At 38.1% G+C, this 25,602-nt stretch overlaps 1 protein-coding gene across 4 annotated transcripts; it reads right to left on the bottom strand.

Moving 5' to 3' along the window:
• Positions 1-850: 850 nt before the first annotated feature.
• Positions 851-20,108, bottom strand: LOC143902603 (uncharacterized). 4 transcript variants are annotated; one of them, XM_077415664.1, is made up of 8 exons: positions 19,901-20,108; positions 19,603-19,667; positions 19,374-19,500; positions 19,211-19,303; positions 17,595-17,801; positions 17,355-17,526; positions 17,181-17,278; positions 6,492-8,109 (listed from the first exon to the last, which is right to left on the bottom strand). In XM_077415664.1, the coding sequence occupies exons 2-8, from the start codon at positions 19,615-19,617 to the stop codon at positions 7,685-7,687; spliced, it is 1,137 nt and encodes a 378-aa protein (XP_077271790.1). In that variant the 5' UTR covers positions 19,618-19,667; positions 19,901-20,108; the 3' UTR covers positions 6,492-7,684. The 4 variants fall into 4 exon arrangements, with proteins under 4 accessions (XP_077271810.1, XP_077271790.1, XP_077271800.1 ...); XM_077415674.1 differs by having other exon boundaries at positions 19,927-20,108; XM_077415655.1 differs by having other exon boundaries at positions 19,789-19,928.
• Between the last annotated feature and the right edge of the window lie 5,494 nt (positions 20,109-25,602).

Below are 25,602 nucleotides of genomic sequence, written 5' to 3'. Positions count from 1 at the left end.
CGTTACACGAGTACCGCACTGCCTTCTTCGGCATTCTTGTAGATTTTTTACCTCTACCTCACTTACAATCACAGTTATAAGCATTTAGCTGGGCCCATAACCTGTTAGGTTTAACCGAAATAAACCAACACGCAGTGGTATAATTGTACGAATCTTTATTAGGACAGAGGATAAAATAATACACGTTCCACCTAGAAAGGCGCGAGACAGAGAGAGAGCCGCGCGTTCCGAAACTCATCGATTACAAGCATAAAGGAAATCGGCAACAATACTGCCAATTTCTCCAGCGGTGTAACTAATCTTACTAGAATAACTGCACTCTTGCACCGATAATTCATTGCCTTTCTTCACAATTTCAACCTAAAAAAATCCGAAAAATGGTCTTTTTGGCTCCGAAACCTGACGTGATAAAGCAATTCGGAAAACAAATTCGATTTCAGCACGTCAAAATCATTCGAAAACAACTATTGAAATCTGAGGGTGAAAAAAAATCGAAATTTGTCGGCTTGTGTATAATAATACTATTGAATAATGATTGCAAGAAAATATTATTTTTTTGACACTACAAGATATAAATAAATCAATAAAATTTTTATTTATTTTTTATGTGTACATATTGTTACTCTAATATAAATAAATGTATGTTGTCTAAAACAAATTCTCCGATAGGGAAAAATTTACAAAAGTGTGACGAGAAATCTGAATGAAACTTAAAATGCTGCAATTATGTGTATACATCATATATTTCGAATACATGTAGAAACGTAGTCTTTTTATTACATATAGAAATATATTTGCACAATGCATTTTTAAATAATACGTCAGCAATACAGTAGCGTTATGGCAAATCATCTTAATGTAATCATTATGTTTGATATTTTATTATGTTGAACTTTAAGACTCTGTGTTCGGAATGAAATCTATTACACCGCGTGAAATAAATTAGTAATAAATTTTTTGCTTCGGATATTAATATATAATTTCTGTTTTGTAATATTAAATGTAGTAGATATTTTGTTCCGGGAATAAACGGCATATTCCTTGAAAATAGGGGTTGAAAACGTTGCTTGTTTTTGCCTGTGGCGGCTTTTCCCTGTGCCTCACATTGGTGAGTTCCGTGAAGTTGGCACCCGACTTTAACAAAATGAATTGAAAAAAAAGGAAATTGTAGCATTTTCTTTGTAGTTGTTTGTAGTAACAATAATTTCGTTTGTAGTTTTACCGATTTTGCAAAAACAAAGATTTTTAAAAATCACTCTTGCCTATCGCTCGATTAATTCTGTTGGTCGCGGAATATAATCTTTATATTTCTGTACAAATTTTGTACAGACATACGATTTTAATCATCGTCCAATATTTTTAGTATTGTCAAGAATTTTGTATTTTTACTTACTACAGTTTTTTATTCAAATGTCAAATCTTGTATCAGTCTTCCGTGGAAAACGAAACAGTTTGCAGTTCTCTGATCTGACATTATTACAGTCTTTATATGCACATCTATCGAATATCGTGATTTTCTTCACACTATTGTTATCCATTTTTATCTATAATCAATCAAATACCAACAACAATCCAAAACAAACCCCCGGCTGTGAACGGAAAACGCCGAGAAAGCACGCAATCTCCGCGATTTTCCACGAATCTCGTAATTTTTTTAAAACTACGTTTTAAAACTGTAGATCAGATCACTGCACATTTCGCGTCACAATTTCCGAAAACACCTTTCAGTAATTACAATATAAAATCGCAAGAAACTAAAAATTGGAAGTAAAATATCTCACAAGCACTACGAAATACGTTCTAATGAGACAGTCAGTATGCGGTTACTCAAGAACGCCAGATGCTCGCAGAAGAAAAACAAGCAAAAAATCTTTTGCGTTGTTCATTTGTTTGGAACAGCTATAGCTTTGTCGGCAACCTTGTCGCTGTCGCTATCGCTATCGCTGTCGCCTATTGTGCAAAGGGGCTTTAAAGATCCAAGGTTTCCGCGAACAAAGTTTGAAAACAAATGGAATATTCAATTTTTATATCACGTATAATCATCGATAATTTCGAGAACTTTCTTTTTTTGAAAACTATAAATTTTCTTCAAAAATTAATTATTAAGACTGTATATTTGACATTAAATTAATATATAGTAATATAAGAACGCCATCAAGTCCGAGCTGGAATCTAATTGTAAGTAGCAAATAATTTCCGGGTGAATTTCTAATACTATTTCCAACTAAACTGCGCGCCAACAAATTGTCGGTCGAAACAGTATTTTCGTTAAAACAGTAAATTCACTTAAATAAATCGCAAATCGCAAATTTATTGCGAAAAAATATTATTATTACAATCAGTCAGAGTTTTTTTTGCAATACATTTTTTACAGTAATATTCGGGGGAAGGGGGGATGTTAGATACGATTTGTCAGCATCAAAAATTAAATTGATTTGCGATTTATTTAAGAAAATTTACTGTTCTAACGAAGAAGCTGTGTTTCAAGACCGACAATTCGTTAACGCGCAGTTTGGTTGGAAATAGTATTGAAAATTTACACGGAAATTATTTGCTACTTAGACCCTAGCTCGGACTTGATGGCGTTCTTATATATTAAATTGATTTTAAATCTTAGAATTCTATTATTATTATTATTACTCTGATGGAAATATTTTGCTGAATATAATAGAAATTTTACTGAAATTCTCTGTCTCAATTGACCCAGATGAAAATATTTTGCTAAAAGTACTATGAAATTGATGATAAATAAAATGAAAGTTATTGAAAAATTACTGAATATATTTTAAAATAAATCATAATTTTCTTTATAAAATTTAATGTAAATACTGTTGTTTGAAATCAATGTATAAAGAGAGAGAGAGAGAGAGAGAGAGAGAGAGAGAGAGAGAGAGAGAGAGAGAGAGAGAGATTGTGTTGGTGCAGCCATCTATGGCGTTCATCTTGCGGTAGGTCGGAACGCGCGAAATAGGTCCCGACCGCGTAGTAACCCAGGCATTCGAGAACGGCCGAGCGCGGGCTTTCCGCGCGCTTGCGTGAGCATGTTAGGAGGGGCGCGCAGCCCGGGCGAGCGAGCATTCGTCTCCCAGACATCGTGCGTGATACATAAGTTTGAGTCGAATAATTGCATCATTTTTTCGCAGTTAAGTTGTAAAGTATCCGAGATCGTGCAATAAACAGGATAATTGTGAAACATATACGAATCAAAAAAGGACAACAACAATCGTCACCGAGAGGAAGCCAGTGAGATACGTCCTGGCGAGCCATGCCGACACGTGGAAGACTCGACGAAGGCAGCCATTTTCTGGAACGTTTGAGAGAGCCTTTTCGGCATGAGATAAAACGCCCTTTCGAAGTCTTGGATAAACGAGGTTTTGGCTTGGTACTTTCAATATATACTCGTGTGTGAACATCCTATATGATGTTATTATCAAACAAAAGGTAACCTGTTTAAATATACTTGAGTGGAAAGGAGTTCGGTTTGAGCCGCTATAGTGATCGGACGTGTTTCCGCTCCTGTCCCGTGTAGAGCTTTGATCCTAACCTTGTTAGCTGTAGCTATTGAATAATTCTGCTTTTTGTAGTGCCTGAGTAGCCTCGCTTCCGTGGCCGTATTTGCTGCTAATAGTTGCCGCGCTCCCCTCTCGGAGGGGGAGCTTCTCGTTTGATATTAAAAAATTGTAACGGATGGCGGATCATTTGGATCCCGTGACGAAGGAAGCAGGGTAACCCGCGTGCTCTTAAAGACAATGCCATCAGAAAATCGTGTAAAAGAATGAGAACTGGTGTCTCGGAACAACAATTCGAAACGGTGGTAAAGCAATTGTTGGAGGAGGACTCGACAATGGATCTCGAAGAATGTACATACAACGATCCAACGCGGGATTACACTGCCCGAGGGATAAAGGGGCGAAGGTCAGACAAGTGACACGCCCCAGCTAGACAAAGACATTGAAAGCGACGATATGGAGATAGAGGAGAGTAACGTAGTTAATAAGCCTGACGCCCGCGCACGCGAATTTTTGATAAAAAAAGCGTGGTAGAAAATTCTAGGATAAGCGACGATTCTCTATCTGCACATAGTTGCGCTAGTAACAACGGGAGTGCCAGCGACTCTCGTTCACGTGATCTGCCGGTGAACAGTGATATTGGAGAGGTCAAGGAGATATACTGTTAGTAACGGTAATCTAAGAGAGTGTACACAACAGCAAGCACGCACGGTGATCACTAAAGCTGGGTTCCACTTATCGCTCACAACGCTCGCGAGCATCATTTCGTCCTTGTTTAACATTTGACAAACAACAAGGATGAAATGATTCCACGAGCGTTGCAAGCGATAAGTGGAACGCACCCTAAATACGACAGCAGCTTTCACGGCAAGGCAAAGATAACCATAAAATTACCCCCCGACCAAACTACTGCGAGGAAGGGAAAAAACTTAATCAAAATATAGATGTGCCTGACGAACAACCGAATCCGCCCGTCCAACGTAGAAATGCTGAATCACTTCACAGCCGAAGCGGAATTTACCGATTATTTAGAGACCAATCTGGCCTTGGAGGCTATAGGAAAAATTCCAAACAAACTCAAGGCTTTTGTAGAACAACGCTCCATGATCAGGAGAGGAGTTATTGCGGATTGGCCCTCAACCATTAAGGACTTATGGTCGGTAATACAGGACAAATCCGGTATCATTGGTATGGAACGGATGTACCGACGTAAATGGAACAACACGCTAAAGAAGACTATATACATTATCGGAAACAGATAATATAATTGTAACGTTCAAAGACGTGGGTATTAGAGACCTAAAGATATTTACGAATAACGTCGGTTTGAAGGTTAGAGCGTTTGTACCGCAGACCAGGCAGTGTTACAATTGCTATAGGTTTGGACATACAAAAATATCCTGCAAAAGCGAAGCAGTTTGTATTATTTGCGGAGATAAATCTCACGGCCAATGTGAGGAGTCTATTAAATGTCGCAATTGTGGTGGCCCACATAAATCTACATATAGAAAGTGCCCGGTTTTTGAAAAGAATGTACAAATCAATATTGAAATGGCTCGTAGAAATATTTCTTTTTTCAGTGCTAGACGTATTGTGGAGGGAGGCGATCGTCCTATTGCCCCTTCGAAGGAGAGCTCGAAAGATACAGACGCCTGGCCGAGTTTGCCACCTCCGAGGGCGGCTTCGTACCCTGGGGTCACTCGTACCCGCGATAACACTGGATATAGCCAGCAACGCCCTACAGGGGGGGTTTCTTAGTCCCGTCGTATGGAGCCGATTAAGTGAGCGACGGGACTTACCCGCGGGAAACCCCGGGAGCCCTCGGACGGTTCTAATCAAGAATATTACAGGCAATTTGACTTACGCTCAGAGGAAATTAACAAGAACAAACAAGGTATAATGTTCTCCTCGGCCAAGAATGGTGCCCCCTGGTCGAACTCTGAAAAGTCTCGGGCGACGGGGGGAACTCGTCGTCGGGACACTCATCACAGGTACCACAAGATTTTAATAATGGAATAAAAGAAATGTGGACGCTTCTGCTGCGGTTATCGAGTGATCCGGACTTCCGCGCATTGATGGACCGCATTGGCGATAGGGGTATATAATGCCCATACAAAATAAAATATTTAGTATAAGAGAAATAAACGAATCAGCTGATCGGTCGGATTTACTGGAAAACGAGAGGGCTAGGCCTCTCCATTCGATATAACATTCAACCTCCTATTATGGAACTGTCGTGGTTATGGTGTGACCGGACGGCACGAGTTGAGCCCGATTCCGGCGGATAATATTCCTATCAAACGGTCGCCACTCGGTTTTATCTTAGTCTACCGAGAAGGTAAGTTTGCATCAACGCCCCGATTATTTGCAAGACGTTAATAGGATTTATTTGTTTCAGAAGGATGTCCCTGATGGATCACCGTTGCTGCTTCTCATCCCTGGATCCTCGCTTTACATCGCATACCAGATAGAGGTAATTAAGGATAAAATTATTATATCCTATTTATTTGAATTTTTATTTCAGACTGATGTCCCTGGTGGATCACCGTTGCTGCTTCTCATCCCTGGATCCTCGCTTTACATCGCATACCAGATAGAGGTAAGTAATTATAAAATAATTATGTAATAATTATTTTATGGTTTTGTTGCAGATCGACGCCCGGAATGGATCGCCGTTGCCGTTACCTGTCTCTGGATCCTCGCTTTACCTCGCATACCAGATAAGGGTAAGTCCCAATAATTAAGTTTTAATTATGTACTAATTCGCTTCTTTTCTTTCAGGTTCCCGTCTCGGATGGATCGCTGCTCTGTTGCTGCTCTGCTTCCCCGGATCCTCGCTTTACATCGCATACCGGATTGCCGCTGGCCAACGTTGGATCATCGTCGAAGGACAAGGTAAGTAGAAGGTAAGTATCGATAAATTTTTATAATTAATCAGAAGAATTTGTTTCAGAATTAATTAATCTTTAATTCCAGATCATCATTTCAACGTTACAGGCCGTTTCACAATATCATAAAGGTGTCTCACAACGCGAGTTTCTCGCCTCGGTGTGGATGTCGCTTTATCTAATAAAGTTGCCCAATGGTTCAAATTGCGTATCTCGGCTTATTTGTTTAGTCGTTACGATGCTTTTATTCCAGATAATTATTCCGATTGGAGGACTCTATGTCCCACGATTGTTAACTATGATCACGCACTCGGCTATGATCATCACTCTATTATACAATGTTCGTGCGCAGTATTAACGAACGAGTATTCGGTGGTTAAATGCACTGATTAATAATGTCCGCACAATATTCCGTATCCGCGTGACCCAATGCCCGTGGTTGTTATATACTCGATAATTGCACTTCCGTTAATTAACAATGTATCCGAATTTCAACTCGCGTATTGTTGCTTACACTCGATTGTATTTGGCAATTAATTGCCCCTCGCTGATAGTTAAGACGAGTAATTTAACGCGATAGTACGCGGGAGTTCTCGGTTGTAAAGTATAACGCGTATGCCGATCGTACAGAATGTGATACGTGTGTTCGCCACGGCTATACCCGAGAGACTGCCTCGAGCGGTCGCTCTCGCTTGGGCTCCCCACTTATGCCGGCGCGCTCCCACTCCTCGGAACTTTCTCGATCGTCTATTGTTCGCGGCCGGCACATCTGGCGCGATCCCGCGAAAACACGATGATTTTCACTACCCTCTCGCGTGCCCTTTTGCGCATCTCCCGTTTACGCCCGTTCTAGAAGGTTCCCGTGGAAATTTCCACGCGCAACGCAGTGCGAGAACCTTCCCTCCTTGGCACCGCTGCACCAGGTTTTCACTCGCGATTAAATTTCGACGCGGACGGCGTCGACCCTTGCGCACCTTCCTGGAGATGCTCCCGATGACGAATATGGGTGTTCTTCCTGTAGAAGATGTCCGGGTGACGTCGATGTCGTCGGCCGTTGACGCCGACTCTCTGGCGAGGTTTCTCGGGACCTGGTATCGTCGTTCCGGGCCACTGTTCCCGTAGATGGTGCGTTTTCTGGGGATCTTTGCCGGAGCTCGACGTCGACCTCCTTGGCGGGTGTCCCAGGACCTCTCGCGACGGATTACGTCGTTTGTTCCCGGGGAAGATGCGTTTCCCGAAGAACTCGTCTGACCTTGACGCCGACCCCCTGGGAGGGTGTCCCAGGTCCTAGTAAGACCATTGGATGGCTGAGTTCCTGGCGAAAATATGTTTCGCCGTGAGTTCGCCGGACGATGGCGCCGACCCCCTGGGAGGGTATTCCAGGTCCTGGTAAGACCGTTGGATGGCTGATTCCCTGGCGAAAATGTGTTTCGCAGGGAGTTCGCTGGACGATGGCGCCGACCCCCTGGGAGGGTATCCCAGGTCCTGGTAAGACCGTTGGACGGTTGTTTTCCTGGCGAAAATGTGTTTCGCCGGGAGTTCGCCGAACGATGGCGCCGACCCCCTGGAGAGGCTCCTCCGGTCCTGGCGAGTCCGTTGGACCTCTCTTTCCCTGGAGAAGTTGCGTTTCCCGGGGAGTTTCACCGGGTCATGGCGCGCACCCCCTGGAGCTATGTCCCAGGTCCTTGGATGACACTTCGGCCTGGTTGTTCCTGGAGAAGATGATTTTCCCGAGAACTTGGTCTTCTCCCGGCGCCCACCTCATGGACGCTCGTACCGGGTCCGAGGGATATTCCTCCGTGCCCCCAATACGGATTACCGCCGTCACTTTATGTCGGCGTTTTGCTCGAACGCGCTTATCGACATACGATCTTTGTCGCTTAATCTATACCGACAACTGCTAAGTAATCTCATATCTATTTGATCGGCGGTGGTTCAAAGTTTCAACTAAACTTGGTTTTAACCTTATCGGCCGGATATGACTCTTAAATTAAAATAACGCGCGGTCTTTGCCGTCTTGCCGAGCCTATCTTAATACTACGCGAAATCTAATTGTAACTGGCCGTATGGGCCTCTTAGCGCAACTTAATCCTATCTCTCTTAGGAGTCGCGAATTATTACCGTAAGTGTAACCTTAATTAACCTAAATAAACGTGAATGAACAAAACAATTTCCGTCGCCAGCGAATAATTCAAATAAGTCGTTTTATTTTCGACCCAACTGGCCAATTGAAAACAAATTGCACAACGTTTCGACCGAATTCCGGTCCTTATCAAGTGCTTTAGGTTACACCGATCCGCATAACAAATTTACATGTATCGTTGACGTGGTGTCCTGACAACGTCAAGATAAACGCAAAACTAAACAAAAGACAAAATAATACATTTAACAATAAAAAACTATACGAAATCGTCATAATATCGCGCCGGTCAAAAACAATAAATTAATTAACATTGTAAAAATAAGTTAAAAACTTACAATTCTTATGCGCTCCAAAACAAACGGTGAGATCAAAACGTCACAAGCCATATCGAGGCACAACGTCCGAACAGTAAGACAGTCAAAGCGAAATGAAATTGTCAAACGTAATCCGCGGATAGCAAAAGGTGCTCTGGTGGGAAAAACGAGCAGAACCGAATATACAGGGCCGACTAAGTAATACCAATGACACGGTTATAAATAGATGGCAATTCTACAAAGGACCAACCGTCCTTAACATATGATTCAGGTTTAGGAACAGATTTTTCTAAAATATTTTGCAAACGACTGGCGATATTATAGAGCGGACTGCCTGAAGTGGAAACAATTATACGTAATGGTGAGCCAACTTTATGAATCTTCGGGAGCCCGGTAAATGCAAGCCGGGAGCCCGGAAAGCAATGGTAAATTGAGTTTCCTTGATACCACGGTCATCCGCGAGGGAGGCGCATTGCTCACGAATTGGTTCCGTAAACCAACTTTTTCGGGCCGGTATATGAATTATTTTTCAAATCGTCCTATGAAATATAAAATTAACATCGTAAGGAATTTGGTTGATCGGGCGATTCTTTTGTCCGACGCGCGGTTTCACAAGTCTAATATTAGTGAAATAAAAAAGATCCTTATTAATAATTGTTACCCGAAGAAAATTGTTGATAAATATGTCAATGTCCGACTTGGTGAATTGCGAAATCGTAACAACAATGATCCTGTCAGTAACGAAGTGGCCCAAGATCCTCGAAGGTGCATTACTGTACCTTACATAAAGGGCCTTAGCGAGAACGTTAGCCGTACAATGCGAGACATGAACTTTAGAGTTCTTCACACCATCCCGAAGAGATTAGACTGTGTCATTAGAAAGGGCAAGGACGGATTGCCGAATCTCAGCCAGACAGAGTTAGTTTATAAGATTGATTGTGCAAATTGTGATGCAGTATATATTGGCCAGACAAAAAGGCATTTAGAAACGCGTATCAAAGAACATCGATGTGATATCAGAAAAAATGTAGACAATCATTCGGTTGTGAGCAAACACCGTCTTGCACACAATCATGATTTTAAGTGGCAGCATCCAAAAATTTTATACAAAGAAAAACATTTAAAAAAAAAAGAAATATCCGAAATGTTTTTCATTAAAAAACATGATTGCACAATCAATTTACAAAACGATACTGAGAGCCTGCCATCTATTTATAACCGTGTCATTGGTATTACTTAGTCGGCCCTGTATATTCGGTTCTGCTCGTTTTTCCCACCAGAGCACCTTTTGCTATCCGCGGATTACGTTTGACAATTTCATTTCGCTTTGACTGTCTTACTGTTCGGACGTTGTGCCTCGATATGGCTTGTGACGTTTTGATCTCACCGTTTGTTTTGGAGCGCATAAGAATTGTAAGTTTCTAACTTATTTTTACAGTGTTAATTAATTTATTGTTTTTGACCGGCGCGATATTATGACGATTTCGTATAGTTTTTTATTGTTAAATGTATTATTTTGTCTTTTGTTTAGTTTTGCGTTTATCTTGACGTTGTCAGGACACCACGTCAACGATACATGTAAATTTGTTATGCGGATCGGTGTAACCTAAAGCACTTGATAAGGACCGGAATTCGGTCGAAACGTTGTGCAATTTGTTTTCAATTGGCCAGTTGGGTCGAAAATAAAACGACTTATTTAAACGTGAATGGCCGAACATACAATCTAACTACATGTACTGAATGACCATTTTGGCAAGAGAGTTATCAAAACTCAAATCAAAAGAAATAATTCTGGCAAACAACTAAAATTCAAATCAAACAAACTAAATATGTATTCTATATCTATGTACGCGCTACCCTCGAGTGCCTCTCTGGCCTCAGGGATCCTGATTCGCCGAGCCGTGTCTCTTTACTTGGGCTCCCACGCCTCGTCATCGTCGCTCTCGCTTTCTCCCGACGGTGATTCAAAATCGTCGGATGGCTGGTCATTCGGGCCGATCGGGAAATCATATCCCACGAATTCCGCGATCGCGTCTATCAATGGAGGAGGCGCTGGGGTCATCGTGGGGACCTGTAATGCCGACATTAACGGCGTGGGTGGCATACTGGGGAGTTCGGTCTCCCGTGATGCGGATGCCGCTAATAAGTCCCTTTGAGATGGCTGCGCTTCTGCTTCCGCTCGCCCCGTCTGTGCCGCGCGTGTCTCTGCAGAATTACACGCGGTGATTGCTTGATTAAGCGGCGCGGCTGTTGGGAAGTGCTCGGTCGCAATGGTACCAGTAAAAACAAATTAACCAAACGTGTTGCAGAGTATGACATTGTGATCCTGACTGAAATTAGATGTACGGAGAATAATATAATTAATTTTTCAGGATTTGATACCGTACAGAGTAAAAACCTGTTAAATAGTGGCGGCGTATCGATTTCTATCCGGAGGAATATTGAGTTCGACGTTATACCGAATCCGAATGATGCACCCTACGGATACGATAGCATAGGCATCAAGACTAGAAACTTAGATAATAACTGCAATATCATGGCGGTGTACGGACACCCCCGGGACCCCATCACAGCGCCTGATGTCAGATCGGTGGCTGGACAGTTACCTAGCTCTGGAAACTCGATTGTGTTGGGTGATTTCAATGCCCACAACTCTGCCTGAAATTGTGAGCTCACTTCACAAGACGGCGAAATCCTCCACGACACGTTGATGGACATGGGTTTTATTTGCGTAAATACTGACACAAAATTCAGAGCCGGCCTACGCAATCAACGAGATTCAAATATTGATCTAGCATTTGGCACAACCGGTGTGTTGGATTATTCGCAACAACATATTAACAGTTCATAAGAGCAAATATGCGGTCGAAACTAGACTGCTCATTTACTTACTGAAGAAGGAGCAGAACATGAAGATTGTTTTGATATAAATCCCCTCCCATATTGGAATCGCCGGGAATGAAATGGCGGATGAATTAGCTAGGGAGGCGGCACAAGAGCCTCCAGATATGAATATTGAGGTCTCAATCGGGGATCTGATGGCGGTTGCTAGAGAGGAAACCTGGCTCGCCACGCAAGCCTCCATTAGGCGGGACTCTACGTATAAGGGAATATTCTATTTCACGAAATTTTATGACGAGAAGGCTCGTAAGCCATGGTTTAGTAAGATTAATGCCGAGAGATATTTCGTTACCCTCATCAACAGGATCAGAGCGAACCACTACAATTTGGGCTTATCGCTATTTAGGAAGAATTATGTAGACACCCCGCGATGTGAATGCGGATATGAATGTGAGGACTTGAGGCACGTTCTATTACAGTGCCACAAGTATGATGATCTTAGGATCAAACTAGACGAAGATCTTAGAGCCGCGGGTTATCTCGCGGAGATTGACATATATACAGACTAATTAAAAATAAAAATTGGAATTTGCTTTATTTGATTTTCAAGTTCTTTAAGGGAACAGGCAAGATAATTTAGTTTGCATGTAGTATTTACTCCAATATTCCCAGTGGGAAAGGTTTACATTGTTTGTGCTGGATTGTCAGGAAACAAAAAGCACTTTTACTCCCTCACCCGAGGGAAAAACCAAACTCCCCCCCCCCCCCACTTGAGTGGAAACGTTAGACATTCGTCTATCGTTACGAGAAAGAGATAATCAATCCTTTCAAGGTTACCCTTTGCGGTTACAACTTGCAGAGATCACGAGAGCAAGCGAGAGGAAGACTTCCTCGTCTTTTAAAAAGAGATTAAAAGTTCATTTCGAGTCTAATTGTGTTTCGTACAAGCTTGCGCAGGAGCCAAGGCTTGAGATTTAATGAATAGATGAAACGACACATACAATTTATTCTTTGAGGGAGAGATCATATATTGACAAATACAATTAAATATTCCAAAAGTAAAATTTAGCAAACTTGTTTGAATTAATACATATATAATATAAATAGCAAGTCATATAAGATATAATACGTCTCAGACGAATGCGGTCCTTTGTCAATTTGCCTAAGCAAATACACTTTACTATATTCAGATCATACAATAATTTTTTGAAGGTTGATCTCTCAAAAAAGTAATATTCTTTTAATCTTTTTCAAGACTGGATATAACTTCAATCATTGTTCGTAACCCAATCAGCAAAGAAATGTTTTTTTAACGTTTTTTAAACGTTTTTTTTTGCAAAAAACGTTTAATAAACGTTTTTAAAAACGTTTAATCAATGGGATAGATTTTTTTTATTCATTAAAAAAAACGTTTTTTAATGTTAAAAAAGGTATTTTTAACATTAAAAAAGGTGTTTGTAATCTAAAAAATTTCAAAATTTTTACACCCCCCTATATACCGTACTCCCGAAACCGCTCGAATGTAAAATCTGAAAAAAATATAAATCAGAAATACTTAACCAATTTTTGTATTGTATTTAGCAAAAATACACAACATATAATACAAAGTATTTAATTATATGTATTATAATTATAAAAGTATGTAATTATATGTATATAATATATGTATATAATTATATGTATATATATGTATATATATATATTATATTATAAAAGTTAGAATAAGTATATATAGCTTAGTTGGAAATTTCCAGTGTTTTTCTGTCGATTTTCAGAGATCTATCTCTTTATTATTATCGCTTTTGGAAGCATCACTACTACTTGCATCGCAATCATCGTCGCTTTTCGTACATTTTTCTTCATCGTCGCCGTTATTGTTACATCTCTCTGCATCACAATCATTGTCGCTTTTCATATCTTCTTCCTCATCGCCGCCGTTATTATTACATCTATAATGATAAAAAATAAACGTGTAGGTATAAAATATTATGAATACGGATGCCTCATTAATCACACACGAAACAAAACTCACTTCTTTTTTTGTATCCGTGAGGGGGCTTGAGACAATCATGTCCCGGCTTTCCTGCCAAATATAATCTCATTAATTTTCGGGAATTTTTCGGCCACTATTTCTGTAAATAAATATTACATGAAGATATCGTAGATAAGATCAAATACACGTCTCACTTTAAAACAATATCAGTTTACCTATCATTAAGCATTTTAGAGAAAAATGTTTTACACAAAAGTGGTATGGTCTGAAGGGGGACAAATAATGGTAAAATGATTTTAATAAAAGAAATCAAACAATTCCATTTAAAAAAATAATAATGACCTTCATGACCTTGAAAAATCGACTTTTTCCGAAAAATAATATTACCATTATTTGTCCCCCTTCAAACCATACAAACTGAAACATTTGTCTCTAAAATGCTTCGTTTCCGAGATAAAAGCTGATAGGTTAGGTTAGGTTAGGTTGTAACGCCAGACAAGCGTCGTAATTGTAAAAAGTTCAAGCTGAATCAACGACATACGATGAGCTTACGATAGCGATTATGACGAGCGTTACGACTGCTTACGGTGAACATGTAGTTGTAGCCTTAAATACGTACTAAAGATGTATACATACTGTTGTATCTCCATCCGCCTTGTGCTGGACGGTGTGATGAGCTTGGACGCTCCCGGCTCCCGCGTGTGCACACCGGTTAATTAATCCTGGGGCGACGCGGTCAAGACACTGAACACTGAGTCTTTTGATTTTATAACAGTTTATTTCTGTCTTATAATCACTCTCGCACAAGAAGAAAACGTCCGATCGATACGCTCGCTGCTGAGTTTCTGCCGCTAGGGCGGAGAGGGTACGGAGAGGGGAGAGGAGAACGAAAGATGAAAGATTTGACGAGCGAGTCGGTACACGCGTGGCGCGCGATGAAAAATGGCGCGGAAAATTCCGTTGAATCCGAAAAATCCCCCAATAAAGAGATTAATCAAGTTTATAACAACGTCTTTAGAATATTTCTAGGATATTTTATATATCAATTCATAAAAATTATAGTTGCTTTATTAAGGTGCAATTTCACGATGACGCTCGACGCTGGATTCGAGCGTCAAATCTGGTCACGTGACTACATTTTACGCTCTATCTGTGGAGGGGGCAATAGCGTCAAATAGCCAGCATCTATGCTTGTTTGAGCGTCTGCGGAGTCTATGTGAGTCTATGAGTATTGCGGTTAGTGGTTGTTAGCGGTCGCAAACGAGTGTCGTTACCATTCCTACAACGTTACGATTTATGGCAAGGGATTGCGATCCAACGACGGGAATACCAGACGCGGAACAAGGATACCACGACGAATATATGGTAAAAGATCAGTTTTAATGATATATCAAAAAGTGACTCATATAAATACTTCTGCGAGCAATGCATTAATACAAAATTAATATAATTTCTTAAATCTCATGAGAGAAAAATGCGCTTGTTTATAAATATTTATTATATCAATGAAATTATTATTCACAAAAATAACGTTATTTATTAATTTGTATATAAATGTAATTTTTTTAGTTGGAAAATTTGGAAGTGATTCTAGCTGATCAAGTACGTGGCGTTGGTAACAAAGGCATGGACTTAATACCGCTTGAGATACATACGCTGCGAAAGGATTTGTCAAGCTAGAGGAGACATTCGCTTTGGGAGCTACAGTGACGTCTTTAGAAGAAGCCGGAGCGGATAAATAATTAAAATTATAATAATCATTCCAATGTTTAGTGCATACAAATATGAGGCATGGATTGCTGAGTGCCAGAGAATTATTGACAGAGAAAACAAAAAGAAATTGAAGCTAAAAAGAGTTGCGGCAGCTTTTATCATTAATGAAATGAGAAAGAAGAAAAAGAGGCCTTATAAAAAGAAAAGTTTTTGGATTCGTCCGTTATTTCTACTGCGACAGATTCATGGCTTTTACGAAGCCATATTTCCCACACTTTCTTTGGACAAAGACATGTTCAAAAAGTATATACGTATGACACCTAGTCAATTCGAGGAACTGCTTGGTTTGGTTGGGCCTCTTATTTCTAAAGAGAGTGGAATAAGAAATCCTGTACCTGTTGCAGCACGATTGGCTATGACATTGAGGTTAGTTTCTTATAGCAATTTTAATTCATTATTTTCGATTGTCTACATTGTTAAAACTAATGAATTATATGCAGATACTTGGCAACAGGTGACTGCATGACTTCGACTGCTTACCAGTATCTTGTTGGGTTTACTACAGCAAGTAACATTATTGGGGAAACATGCGAAGCCCTTTGGAATTGTCTCAGCAAAGAAGTACTGCCGTTTCCATTGAAAACAACAGACTGGTTGAACATTGCTCAAGAATTTGAAAATCAATGGCAGTTCAATCATTGTATAGGTGCTATTGACGGGAAACATATATTAATTGAGGTATGTAGAAATATTAAACAGTTTAATCATCCCGAGTTGCCTTCTCACAGAATGATAAATTGCATCAGTGAATAATATTTTTTTGTAGTGTCCTGACAATGCTGGCTCTGCATATTTCAATTACAAAAATGCTCACAGCATTGTATTGTTGGGAATCTGTGATGCCAAATATATATTCACGTTAGTCGAAATAGGTGCCTATGGCCGTCGCAGTGATGGCGGAATTTTTAGAGATTCCATAATGGGCCAAAAATTCAACGAGAGACAAATGAGTTTACCGAAACCAGAACGGCTGACAGACGATGGAATGCCTTTGCCGTATGTTCTTGTCGGTGACGAAGCATTTCAACTAAGTGATTACTTACTTCGGCCGTATCCTGGCAGAGGAGGTCTTAGCCAAGATCGGAGTATTTTTAACTATCGTCTCAGCCGTGCTCGAAGAACTATTGAAAATGCCTTCGGAATATTGGTCAGTCAGTGGAGAATTCTTAAAAGACCCATCAATGCTACTGTTGATAACACAATTAACATGATTAAGGCCATTATATGTCTCCATAATTGGCTTCGAAAGCGTGACGATACAAATGAATATATTTCACCAAATACGGGTGATCAATATGGTTCTAACGATTTAATTTCTGCATCTTGGAGACAAGAAGTAGGGGATTCGGCAGAATATGTGTTTTTACGCTGGAAAGTTCTGTGATAGCTGGCTACATTTTTGTACGCTAATACAGCATCATAAAAGATATGTATATATAAAATTGCTAAGAAAATTTAGATTTTCAGGGGATTAAGATTTGTAAAAAACTTATTTTTCACGCAAACTTTATAAAAAAAGCGTGCAAATTAGAAACTTGCCATTGCTTTCTCATCAGTTCAAATCAATTTCGTTCTCAAAGCTTCCTCCAGGAGGAAACAAAAATTGAAAGATCCTCTTGCTCAGAGAGGTTTTTTATGATCGAAATAAAATAATGATGCAACGTGCAAGTTTCTAATTTGCACGATTTTTATATTGAAATATCTATGAATTTCCCATACTTGATATTGTGGTGCTAATGTCATCTCTGTCGTCATCATTTGGTGTAGTTGTATGATCAGCTTCTTCTTGCAAATCCTGACTCACATTTGTGTGGGTTCTACCAAAAAAATTGTAATAATAATAATTATTACTATAAAACCAACACTAATAAGATTTAAAGAAAGAAGTATTACGGTCGTAACAGGCAAGAATCGCGCAGAAATTCCATCGTGTCGTAATATTTCCACTTCTCCTTGATGTCAGGTCTTGCGGAACCGCTGGCATGCTGCTCAGTTTGAACAAATTTTCGAAATGTGTCTCGCAAGCTTTTAAATTTTTTTTGAGCTTCTGTTCCATCTAGTTTGCCTATAACGGTAAATTACAATCAAGACGAGGCTCAAATCACTTATGTGAAGAGACATATTATTCCTCACCATTCAGTTCTACGGAGACTTCATTCCAGAGACGCCGTACAGTCTCTCGATTTCTTTTCTCCAACGGTGATGAGATATCCCATAAAGGAGTCCGTTTCTGCACTTCCAGGATGAGAAGTTCCACTTCTACATCGGTCAGTTTTTTGTTTCGGGCAGTTTTCGCGATGGGTACTCCAGTCGATTTTTTGGAGAGTCTGACCGGTTCAGCTGCAAAATGACAAATTACAAGGATTTGTCATTCTCAAAAAATTTTCTAATAAGTGTCTGGTTGTGCGGCAACCGCACGAATAACTATATATTAATGTCCGAATATAAAGTCCGTAAATATTGACTAAATTTAAGGGGATTTTGCCAGGACAGTGATCTCTGCAATGAGACGGGATAAGACAGACAGGCAGGGTAAGTGGAAACCACTCTCCCCTCGTACGATCCTGACTGGGACCGTTTTTACTAACGTGATACATTGCACGGGGCAGAAAGTTAATTAGGCAGGTAGCCCGGTTAAATTAGAGCCCATTGATAATGAAACCGAGGTAATGAATCGGCTCGGCTTGTCTATCCCGCAAGCTTACATCTCGATTTACATCCCTCGTGCTTGAACGGCAGATCTCTCATTTGGGCATTGTATGTTCGTGTATCTATTCTAATCCATAAATATTATCGTCATTTGATTTTAGAAACCGTGTGTGTCAGACTGTGTCAACATGATAAACTACGAAGTTCTTAATAAGTTCTTAATCACAGTTCACTTTGTGCATAAAATATAAAAATATAAATTTTAACGATTCAGTATTAAATAATAAAATGTTTAGTACGAAAATATACCTTTATGTAGTATTCAGAAATTTTAATGTTTTACATTTTAAACTTTACATTGGTAATAAGTTTTGAATAACTTATACATTAAATATTAATGTGTAATAAAATGTTAAAATTTCTTATTACTGTACAAAATCACATTAATTTTACTGGTATTTTTTTAAATATTATATATTAAAAATGTGAATTCTGGAAATTTATCCACAAAATATTAATTTGCAATAAAACATTAAAATTTCTAATTATTGTATAAAATTACGTTAACTTATTGACATTTATCATTTTCTATTGAACCATACCGTTGAATTAATGTTTAGCATTTATATTCTTATTTTTTATTTGCGAAATTTTTTTTTAAATATAATTTTATCGTAATCATTGGCAAACGTCCAATTACTTTCGTAAGACTTGATTTGATAGTAAAAGCAACATGGGAGAAAACAAAATACAGTAATATTATTATTTCAATCTTGGATTGACAGAATAAATTCGCGGCAAAGCCGAAAAAAATTGTTTGATCAGGTCCCCGCATTGTTTGCGGGGATAACTGGATGTGCTAAAAACGCCGGCAAATACGTAAAAATATGTGGACAATAAAAAGAACGGAGGGACGATAGATCTTTTCTTGCCTGCCAGGACATTAATATATTAATGTCCGTAAATATATTGACTAAATTAAAGAGGATTTTGCCGAACGAAAAACGGACGTTTATTCACATGCGTTGCCGGATAAGCGGACACAGCCAAAAGTTTTAGCAAAATTATATTCTAAAATTCGTGACATGTTGTTTACTTACGGATATTCGGACTTAAATTCTCCTGATTATCCATAACGATTGCCTCTTTGTTGCCTGGCATCATACTCCGCCTGACGATACTTTTTCCATCATCTGTAAAATTAATTTTTGTTGTTCATTTGCCTAATTAACTTTAAAATAAAAACAATTATACATCACATACCTAGCATGGGGTAAAAGTAGTGATTCTGGTCAATGTAAAGCCTGGTGTAACCCTCTAGACAGGGATGGCCTGGAATCTTCTCGCAAATTTCTTCGCACAAACCACAAGTATACACAACACGAATTTGCTAAATATACGTAAAAAAAATGTCATTAATTATTCTATTTTTTCTGTAAAAAAAAAACATATTTGGAGGTTAGATTAATACCATTATAATTTTTATATTTACCTCTTGGGAATCCATCTTGCTCTTTATTATAATAGATATTTAAAATAATACCGAAATCAATGTGACTGCGTAACAAACAGGCCTTTTATTACGTTTACGCGAGCGTTACTTCTTTAGTAATACGATAATTCCTTCACGCGTAAACAGGATTTTCCTTCGCGTAAACGGGATTTTGTAGTAACTTACAATAATTTCTTCCGCGTAAACGAGTGAATTATCGCAAGTTACTACAGAAATAATGCTCGCGTAAACGTAGTATTTGTTTAAAAATTCAGAGGGACGCGAAATATAACCTAACCACTGGATTGAAGGCACGCCACCTACTAGTCCTCAGCCGCAGACGCCACGAAAAAAACCCCTTTGAGCGTCGAGCGTCAAAGCTAAACACAGTTTAGCTTTTTCACTCGACGCGGAAATTAAAAAATCTATCACGTGACCAGATTTGACGCTCGAATCCAGCGTCGAGCGTCATCGTGAAATCGCACCTTTATTCTTATTTTATATTTATATATCTACTTTATAGTTTATAATTATAATTTTATTTTACATTAAATTTACATTTATTTTACATTTAATTCACATTTTTTTACATTTATGTTTTTTAATTAATAGTAAATGTAAAATAAATGTAAATTAAATCTAAAATAAATATTAAACAAACGTAAAAAAAATATTTGTTACATGTACGTTGCAAATAACTAATAAATATGAAATAAATGTAAAATAAATATAAAATAAACATGTTAAAAACGTTTATTTAACAAACGGATTTTAAATGTAAAATAAATGTTTTTTTAACGTTTAATAAACGTTTTTTTGGCAATAAAAATCTACAAATGTAAAATCAATGAAAAAAAAAACGTTTAAAAAACATTTAATAAACGTTGTCTGCTGATTGGGAAGACTATAATATAGCTTACATCGTATTAAGTTCCTGTAATTAGACCATTCGTATGTGAAACAGATAATACATGAAATAAAGTAAATAGTCACGCAAAATAAAAAAAGCATAAATACATAGCAATAAAAAACATGGAATGGATAGATTGATACGTCGTATTAAACTATGTGATGTAATTTCATTCTATTTCTAATGGCTAATTTCTTTGGAATTATCTCATAAATTCAGAAGATAGTCGAGAATATGCAAAACATTATACAGAATATTATACGTCACCTTTTAATATATATCCCATTGCAACATCTCAAGTCGTTTAACAGCGGTTATTTCTTTGTGAGATACGACGATACGGTAATGGCGGATCGTCCTTCCTTCTTTGCACGTGGCTATAATGGCGTGGTCGATCTCTGAGCCGGTATAATCTCGTAACGTATACTTCGTAAAATTTATTTCTCGCTGAACAGATCTGCTATCCATGTAGCAGATATCCTAAATCACGTCGTCTATACGACAATCGATATTTACCAAAGCTACGATTCTTGCTTCTTGAATATTCTAACACCGGTACGTCTCAAGCACGAGCACGTTGTTACCTCGACCAATGCCCGGAAACGAATGCCCGCTCGTTTCGTCGTAGGCCCGTACGCTTCTTCCTCGCGCACGCGCAACACAACTTTTTCTCAAATTACGATGCGTCCAACGCAGAGCGCGCGGGAACACACCGGACGACGCTCGTATCGCCATCTAACATGTCTCGATCTGACTAATTTATTACGAACACAATAGCTCCCCTGGTAACCAGTTTGCTAGTTCAGATGCGTCCCGAAGAAGTGCGCAAGAAATCAGTCCAGAATTGCGACAAAAGTGCATAATATCTGTGATTGAACGAGTACTTACTGTACTATTGCAGTAGTCTGCTGTAAGAAGCTACTGTGAAATTTTATACTATTTGTTAAAAGTAAACATGTAGCAGAAATGTGAAAACAATATGGAAGTATCTTTTGAGTACAGATCCAACCGGCAGAAACGTGAAAAGAACGTGCAAGCATCTGCCCGTGAGAAAAAGAGCAGTCGAGTGTGCTAGACGCTTGAAACATATTTGCAGCAAAATTTCACAAGTGTATGTCGCTTAAATTGTTGTTTTTGCCGTACAGATTCGAACGGTAGAAACGTGAAAAGAACGTGCAAGCATCTGCCCGTGAGTAAAAAAGCAGTCGAGTGTGTTAGACTCTTGAAACATATTTGCAGCAAAATTTCACAAGTGTATAATGTCGCTTAAATTGTTGTTTTTGCCGTATAGATCCGAGTGACAGAAATGCGAAAAAAGCGTGCAAGCATCTGCCCGTCAGAAAAAGAACAGCCGAGCGCGCTAAACTCCCAGGCAGCACAAAATATTTATAAAATGTTTATAAAAAAGATTTAAATATTTTGAAAATATATACGTTGAATATTTTGTAAATATTATTATAATGTCCGGAAAATAAAAGATTATAATAAATATTTTAAAATAAAGTGTAAATAATTATCATCAATATTATTAAAATAGTTTTTAATTTATGTTATAAATATTTATAGAAATAATTACTGTAAGTTAAGTGGAAATTGTGAAACTGTTATAGCTTCGTGCTGTGAGATGTAGGCTATACGGTTCATTTTGGCGTTACGAATTTCGAAAAATGTTTGATTGATAAATCAGATGTACGGTATATTCTGCCAAAATAACAAAGATAACGCTCTCAATAACGATAAATAAACAAAACAAGGCAAATGAGAGCTCGTTCGCGACGATGGACGGGCGACAGTAATAAAATATTACAAAAATTGAATAAAATATATATAATAAAGTAAACGTTTCGGTCCTTGATTTGGACCCTCCTCAGTACATATAGCTAGTCGAGTGAAATGCAGTGGTCACAAGTAGTCAAAAATGCCGCGTAATACTTATTGTATTACGCGGAGAGATGGTGTCGTATATCTTATCAATTTGACTGTCAGGTAACTCTTGTGATCACTTTTTAAGGTATGACTATATATATTTGTTTAATTTAATTCTTTTTATGGAATTAAGGTAACAGTCACGTTGAGGATACGAGATCCACACTCTCATAATCGGAGAGCGGAATAACTGCATTTTTGACTACTTGTGACCACTGCATTTCACTCGACCAGCTATATGTACTGAGGAGGGTCCAAACCAAGGACCGAAACGTTTACTTTATTATATATATTTTATTCAAATATTGTTGAATTTGTAATATTTTATTACTGTCGCCCGTCCATCGTCGCGAACAAGCTCTCATTTGCCTTGTTTTGTTTATTTTTGCCAAAATCATTTGTATTTCTGCTGCTCTACTTCTTACGCAAGCATCTGCCGTAATTCTTGTTGAATTCTGCTGTATGTGCTAGTTTGCAACAATGCCGCTAGGCGGCGCATAATGGTAAAACTAACTCGCAAGTAAATTTCAGTTGGGATTTAATATAAGCAGGCCTCCGGCGAAGCGCGAAGCAAAATCATGACATTCGCGACAATCTTCGCCAGCAATACAACGCAAGGCTTACCCAACACCACTGCGGTGTTATAAATATAAAAAATATTTTTGTAAATTATTTTAATCTTTCTAAGAAATATTTTAAAAATATTTTGTGTTCTATGGGTAGCAGTAGGCGCTGCTACAAATCTAGCGCGATTATGTTGCATTGCGATTTGCGCAAGCATCTGCCACATTTCTTGCACTATTTTGCTATATGTAAATGCATACACATATCTTCCACAATTCTGTTGCACTACGACGAGAACAAGTTTCTGCCAACAGAAAAATAGTCAAAGTTGGAAATAGAAAACGCATGATCTGCCCGAAAGTTAGTGCACGACTTTCGTGCAGTTTTACAGCAGAATTGCAAAGGATTGGTTACCAGGGTCTATATGTTGGCTATATGATCTCTCCTCCATTTCTTTTTACATTTTAAACAAATTGTAACACTGAGCTCAGTCTAAAGTATATTAAATAATTAATCCTTCGGTTGCAACCATTTTAGTTACAAGGAAAAAACTTTATTTCTTTCTTTCATGCGATTGTTTCATTATAATTGATTATATCATATTCTTTATCGTTTATTACTTTAATTTGCGGACATTCGTTACATTCACTTGTATTACGTACTAAATGAGAACGCGTTCTTTGCGAAATATGTAAATCGTTCCTGGCATTGTAATAAAACTATCGAATAACCGTTTCCGTGCGTTGCTATAAGTTCTTATTCAATTACTTTATAATCTTCTAATAAATATCTTGCGAATTATTAGTTATCTAGTATTACGTTCATGCTGTGGTGAATTAATGTGTCAATCAAAGACTGCATGCCTAGTACAAGATTTAGTTCAGTAAACTTAGTGAGAAACTTATCGCTTATATTTCTGTTGTTGCTCATGTCATGTATATACCTTATGTTGTAGTAGTCGCTCATGATATAGTTATAATGCTTTGCCGAGATTTAGACACTAGTTTGGTAATACTCAATCAATATTGAAATTACAAATAACATTATTCAATAGACTGATGATAGAAATTCGTTATTTAAAATAAAAGATTGATGCATTATTTCCCAGATTATATCCCTTATGAAAAAGTAGTACTAGTTTTAATACTGGAAAAAGTATTGGTGAAAGTACTGAAGACATAAGTACTCAAAGTACTAAATTCGACCATACTGGTCTTTGTCAGTACTCCTTCCCAGTACTCATCCAGTACTCATCCAATACTCATTCAGTACTCCTTTCAGTACTTCCTCTAGTACTCCCTCCAGTACTTTCTCTAGTACTCTCCCAGTACTTCTCTCAGTACTTCCTCCAGCACTTTCTCCAGTACTCCCCCAGTACTACCTCCAGTACTTTCTCCAGTACTCTTTTAGTACTCATTGAATACTTGTGGGATACTAACGTATGGCACAGGCGCAGTACTTGCGCAGTACTATCCAAGTAGAACAAAAAGTCAAGATTGTAGGCTTATAGTTTAGGAACTCTTGCCTTAGGCGACTAGCGCCCGAAAATATCTGATTTGGTCCCGTAGGGGGTCTCCTCTTATACAAGTCGGTGCAGAATCTTGAACTCGATAGAATGCTTGGGCGAGGCGACGACTAGCGGCGTCGATGCGAACTGCCCATTTTACTAGTGCTGCCGCGCGGTCGTGTATCACTGGTGGCGTGACCGCCACAAAGTTAATATCAAAATAACGATTGATAGTTTAGTGTGTTAATTTAGTATTTTATTAATTTAGTATTTCCAAGATACGTGTTACGAAAAAGTAGTACTAGCAATGTTAAGTAATAAATAATTGCTGCAATGTGTGAACAGCAGCCACTAATTTTTTAAATATAAAAACATAAATGAATAGTTAATTATAAAAACATAATTATAATATAGTTTTTTATAAAACCGTCATTGTTTGTTTTTTTAAATATTAAAAATTAATAAAATGATCTAAAAATTATTTTATCGATTTTAGTAAAATAATTTGGATTTTTTCGCACAAATCTATAATATATAGATTGTTATTATAAAATAATGACCAATAAATATCAAAAACCGGAAAATTCATAGTATAAAATAGTTTTTTTTTCTTCAATACGGCGCACCATTTTGAATCAATCGAAAAAAATATATTTTATATAAGAGAGTATAAAGCTTCTAAAAAAAATAATTTCATAATTTTGCTCAAATCATATCATGCTTAAAAAAATGATTTTTGGAAAAAAAACAATTTTTTTTACTGGATAATGAAACTCTATACGCGGTTGTTGCTCTGTCTCAAGAAAGTCTTTATATGTCCCTATAACATATTAAAATTTTATCAAAATCGATCAAGCCGTTCCTGAGAAAATTTTTTTTTTTATTTTTAAATATTTTTTGATTTACTCGAAAACCCGTTGAGCTAGACGTCTGATTTTTTAAGGGTTATTGTCTTTTATCAATACCTACATATCCTCGAAGTGGCAATTAAATATTCGCCCGGGGCAATTTCACCATGCTTATACCCCTATGCCCTTTATAGTTTGACCGCGCATACATTTCGACTATTTGTTAATCGGTTTTTTGAGCTTTC

The sequence above is a fragment of the Temnothorax americanus genome, unplaced genomic scaffold (assembly GCF_048541705.1).
Source record: "Temnothorax americanus isolate GAGA-0224 unplaced genomic scaffold, ASM4854170v1 Scaffold102, whole genome shotgun sequence".
Classification (NCBI taxonomy): Eukaryota; Metazoa; Arthropoda; class Insecta; order Hymenoptera; family Formicidae; genus Temnothorax; species Temnothorax americanus.
Note: the sequence above shows the minus strand (reverse complement) of the source record. Positions and strands in the feature narration are given on the sequence as shown.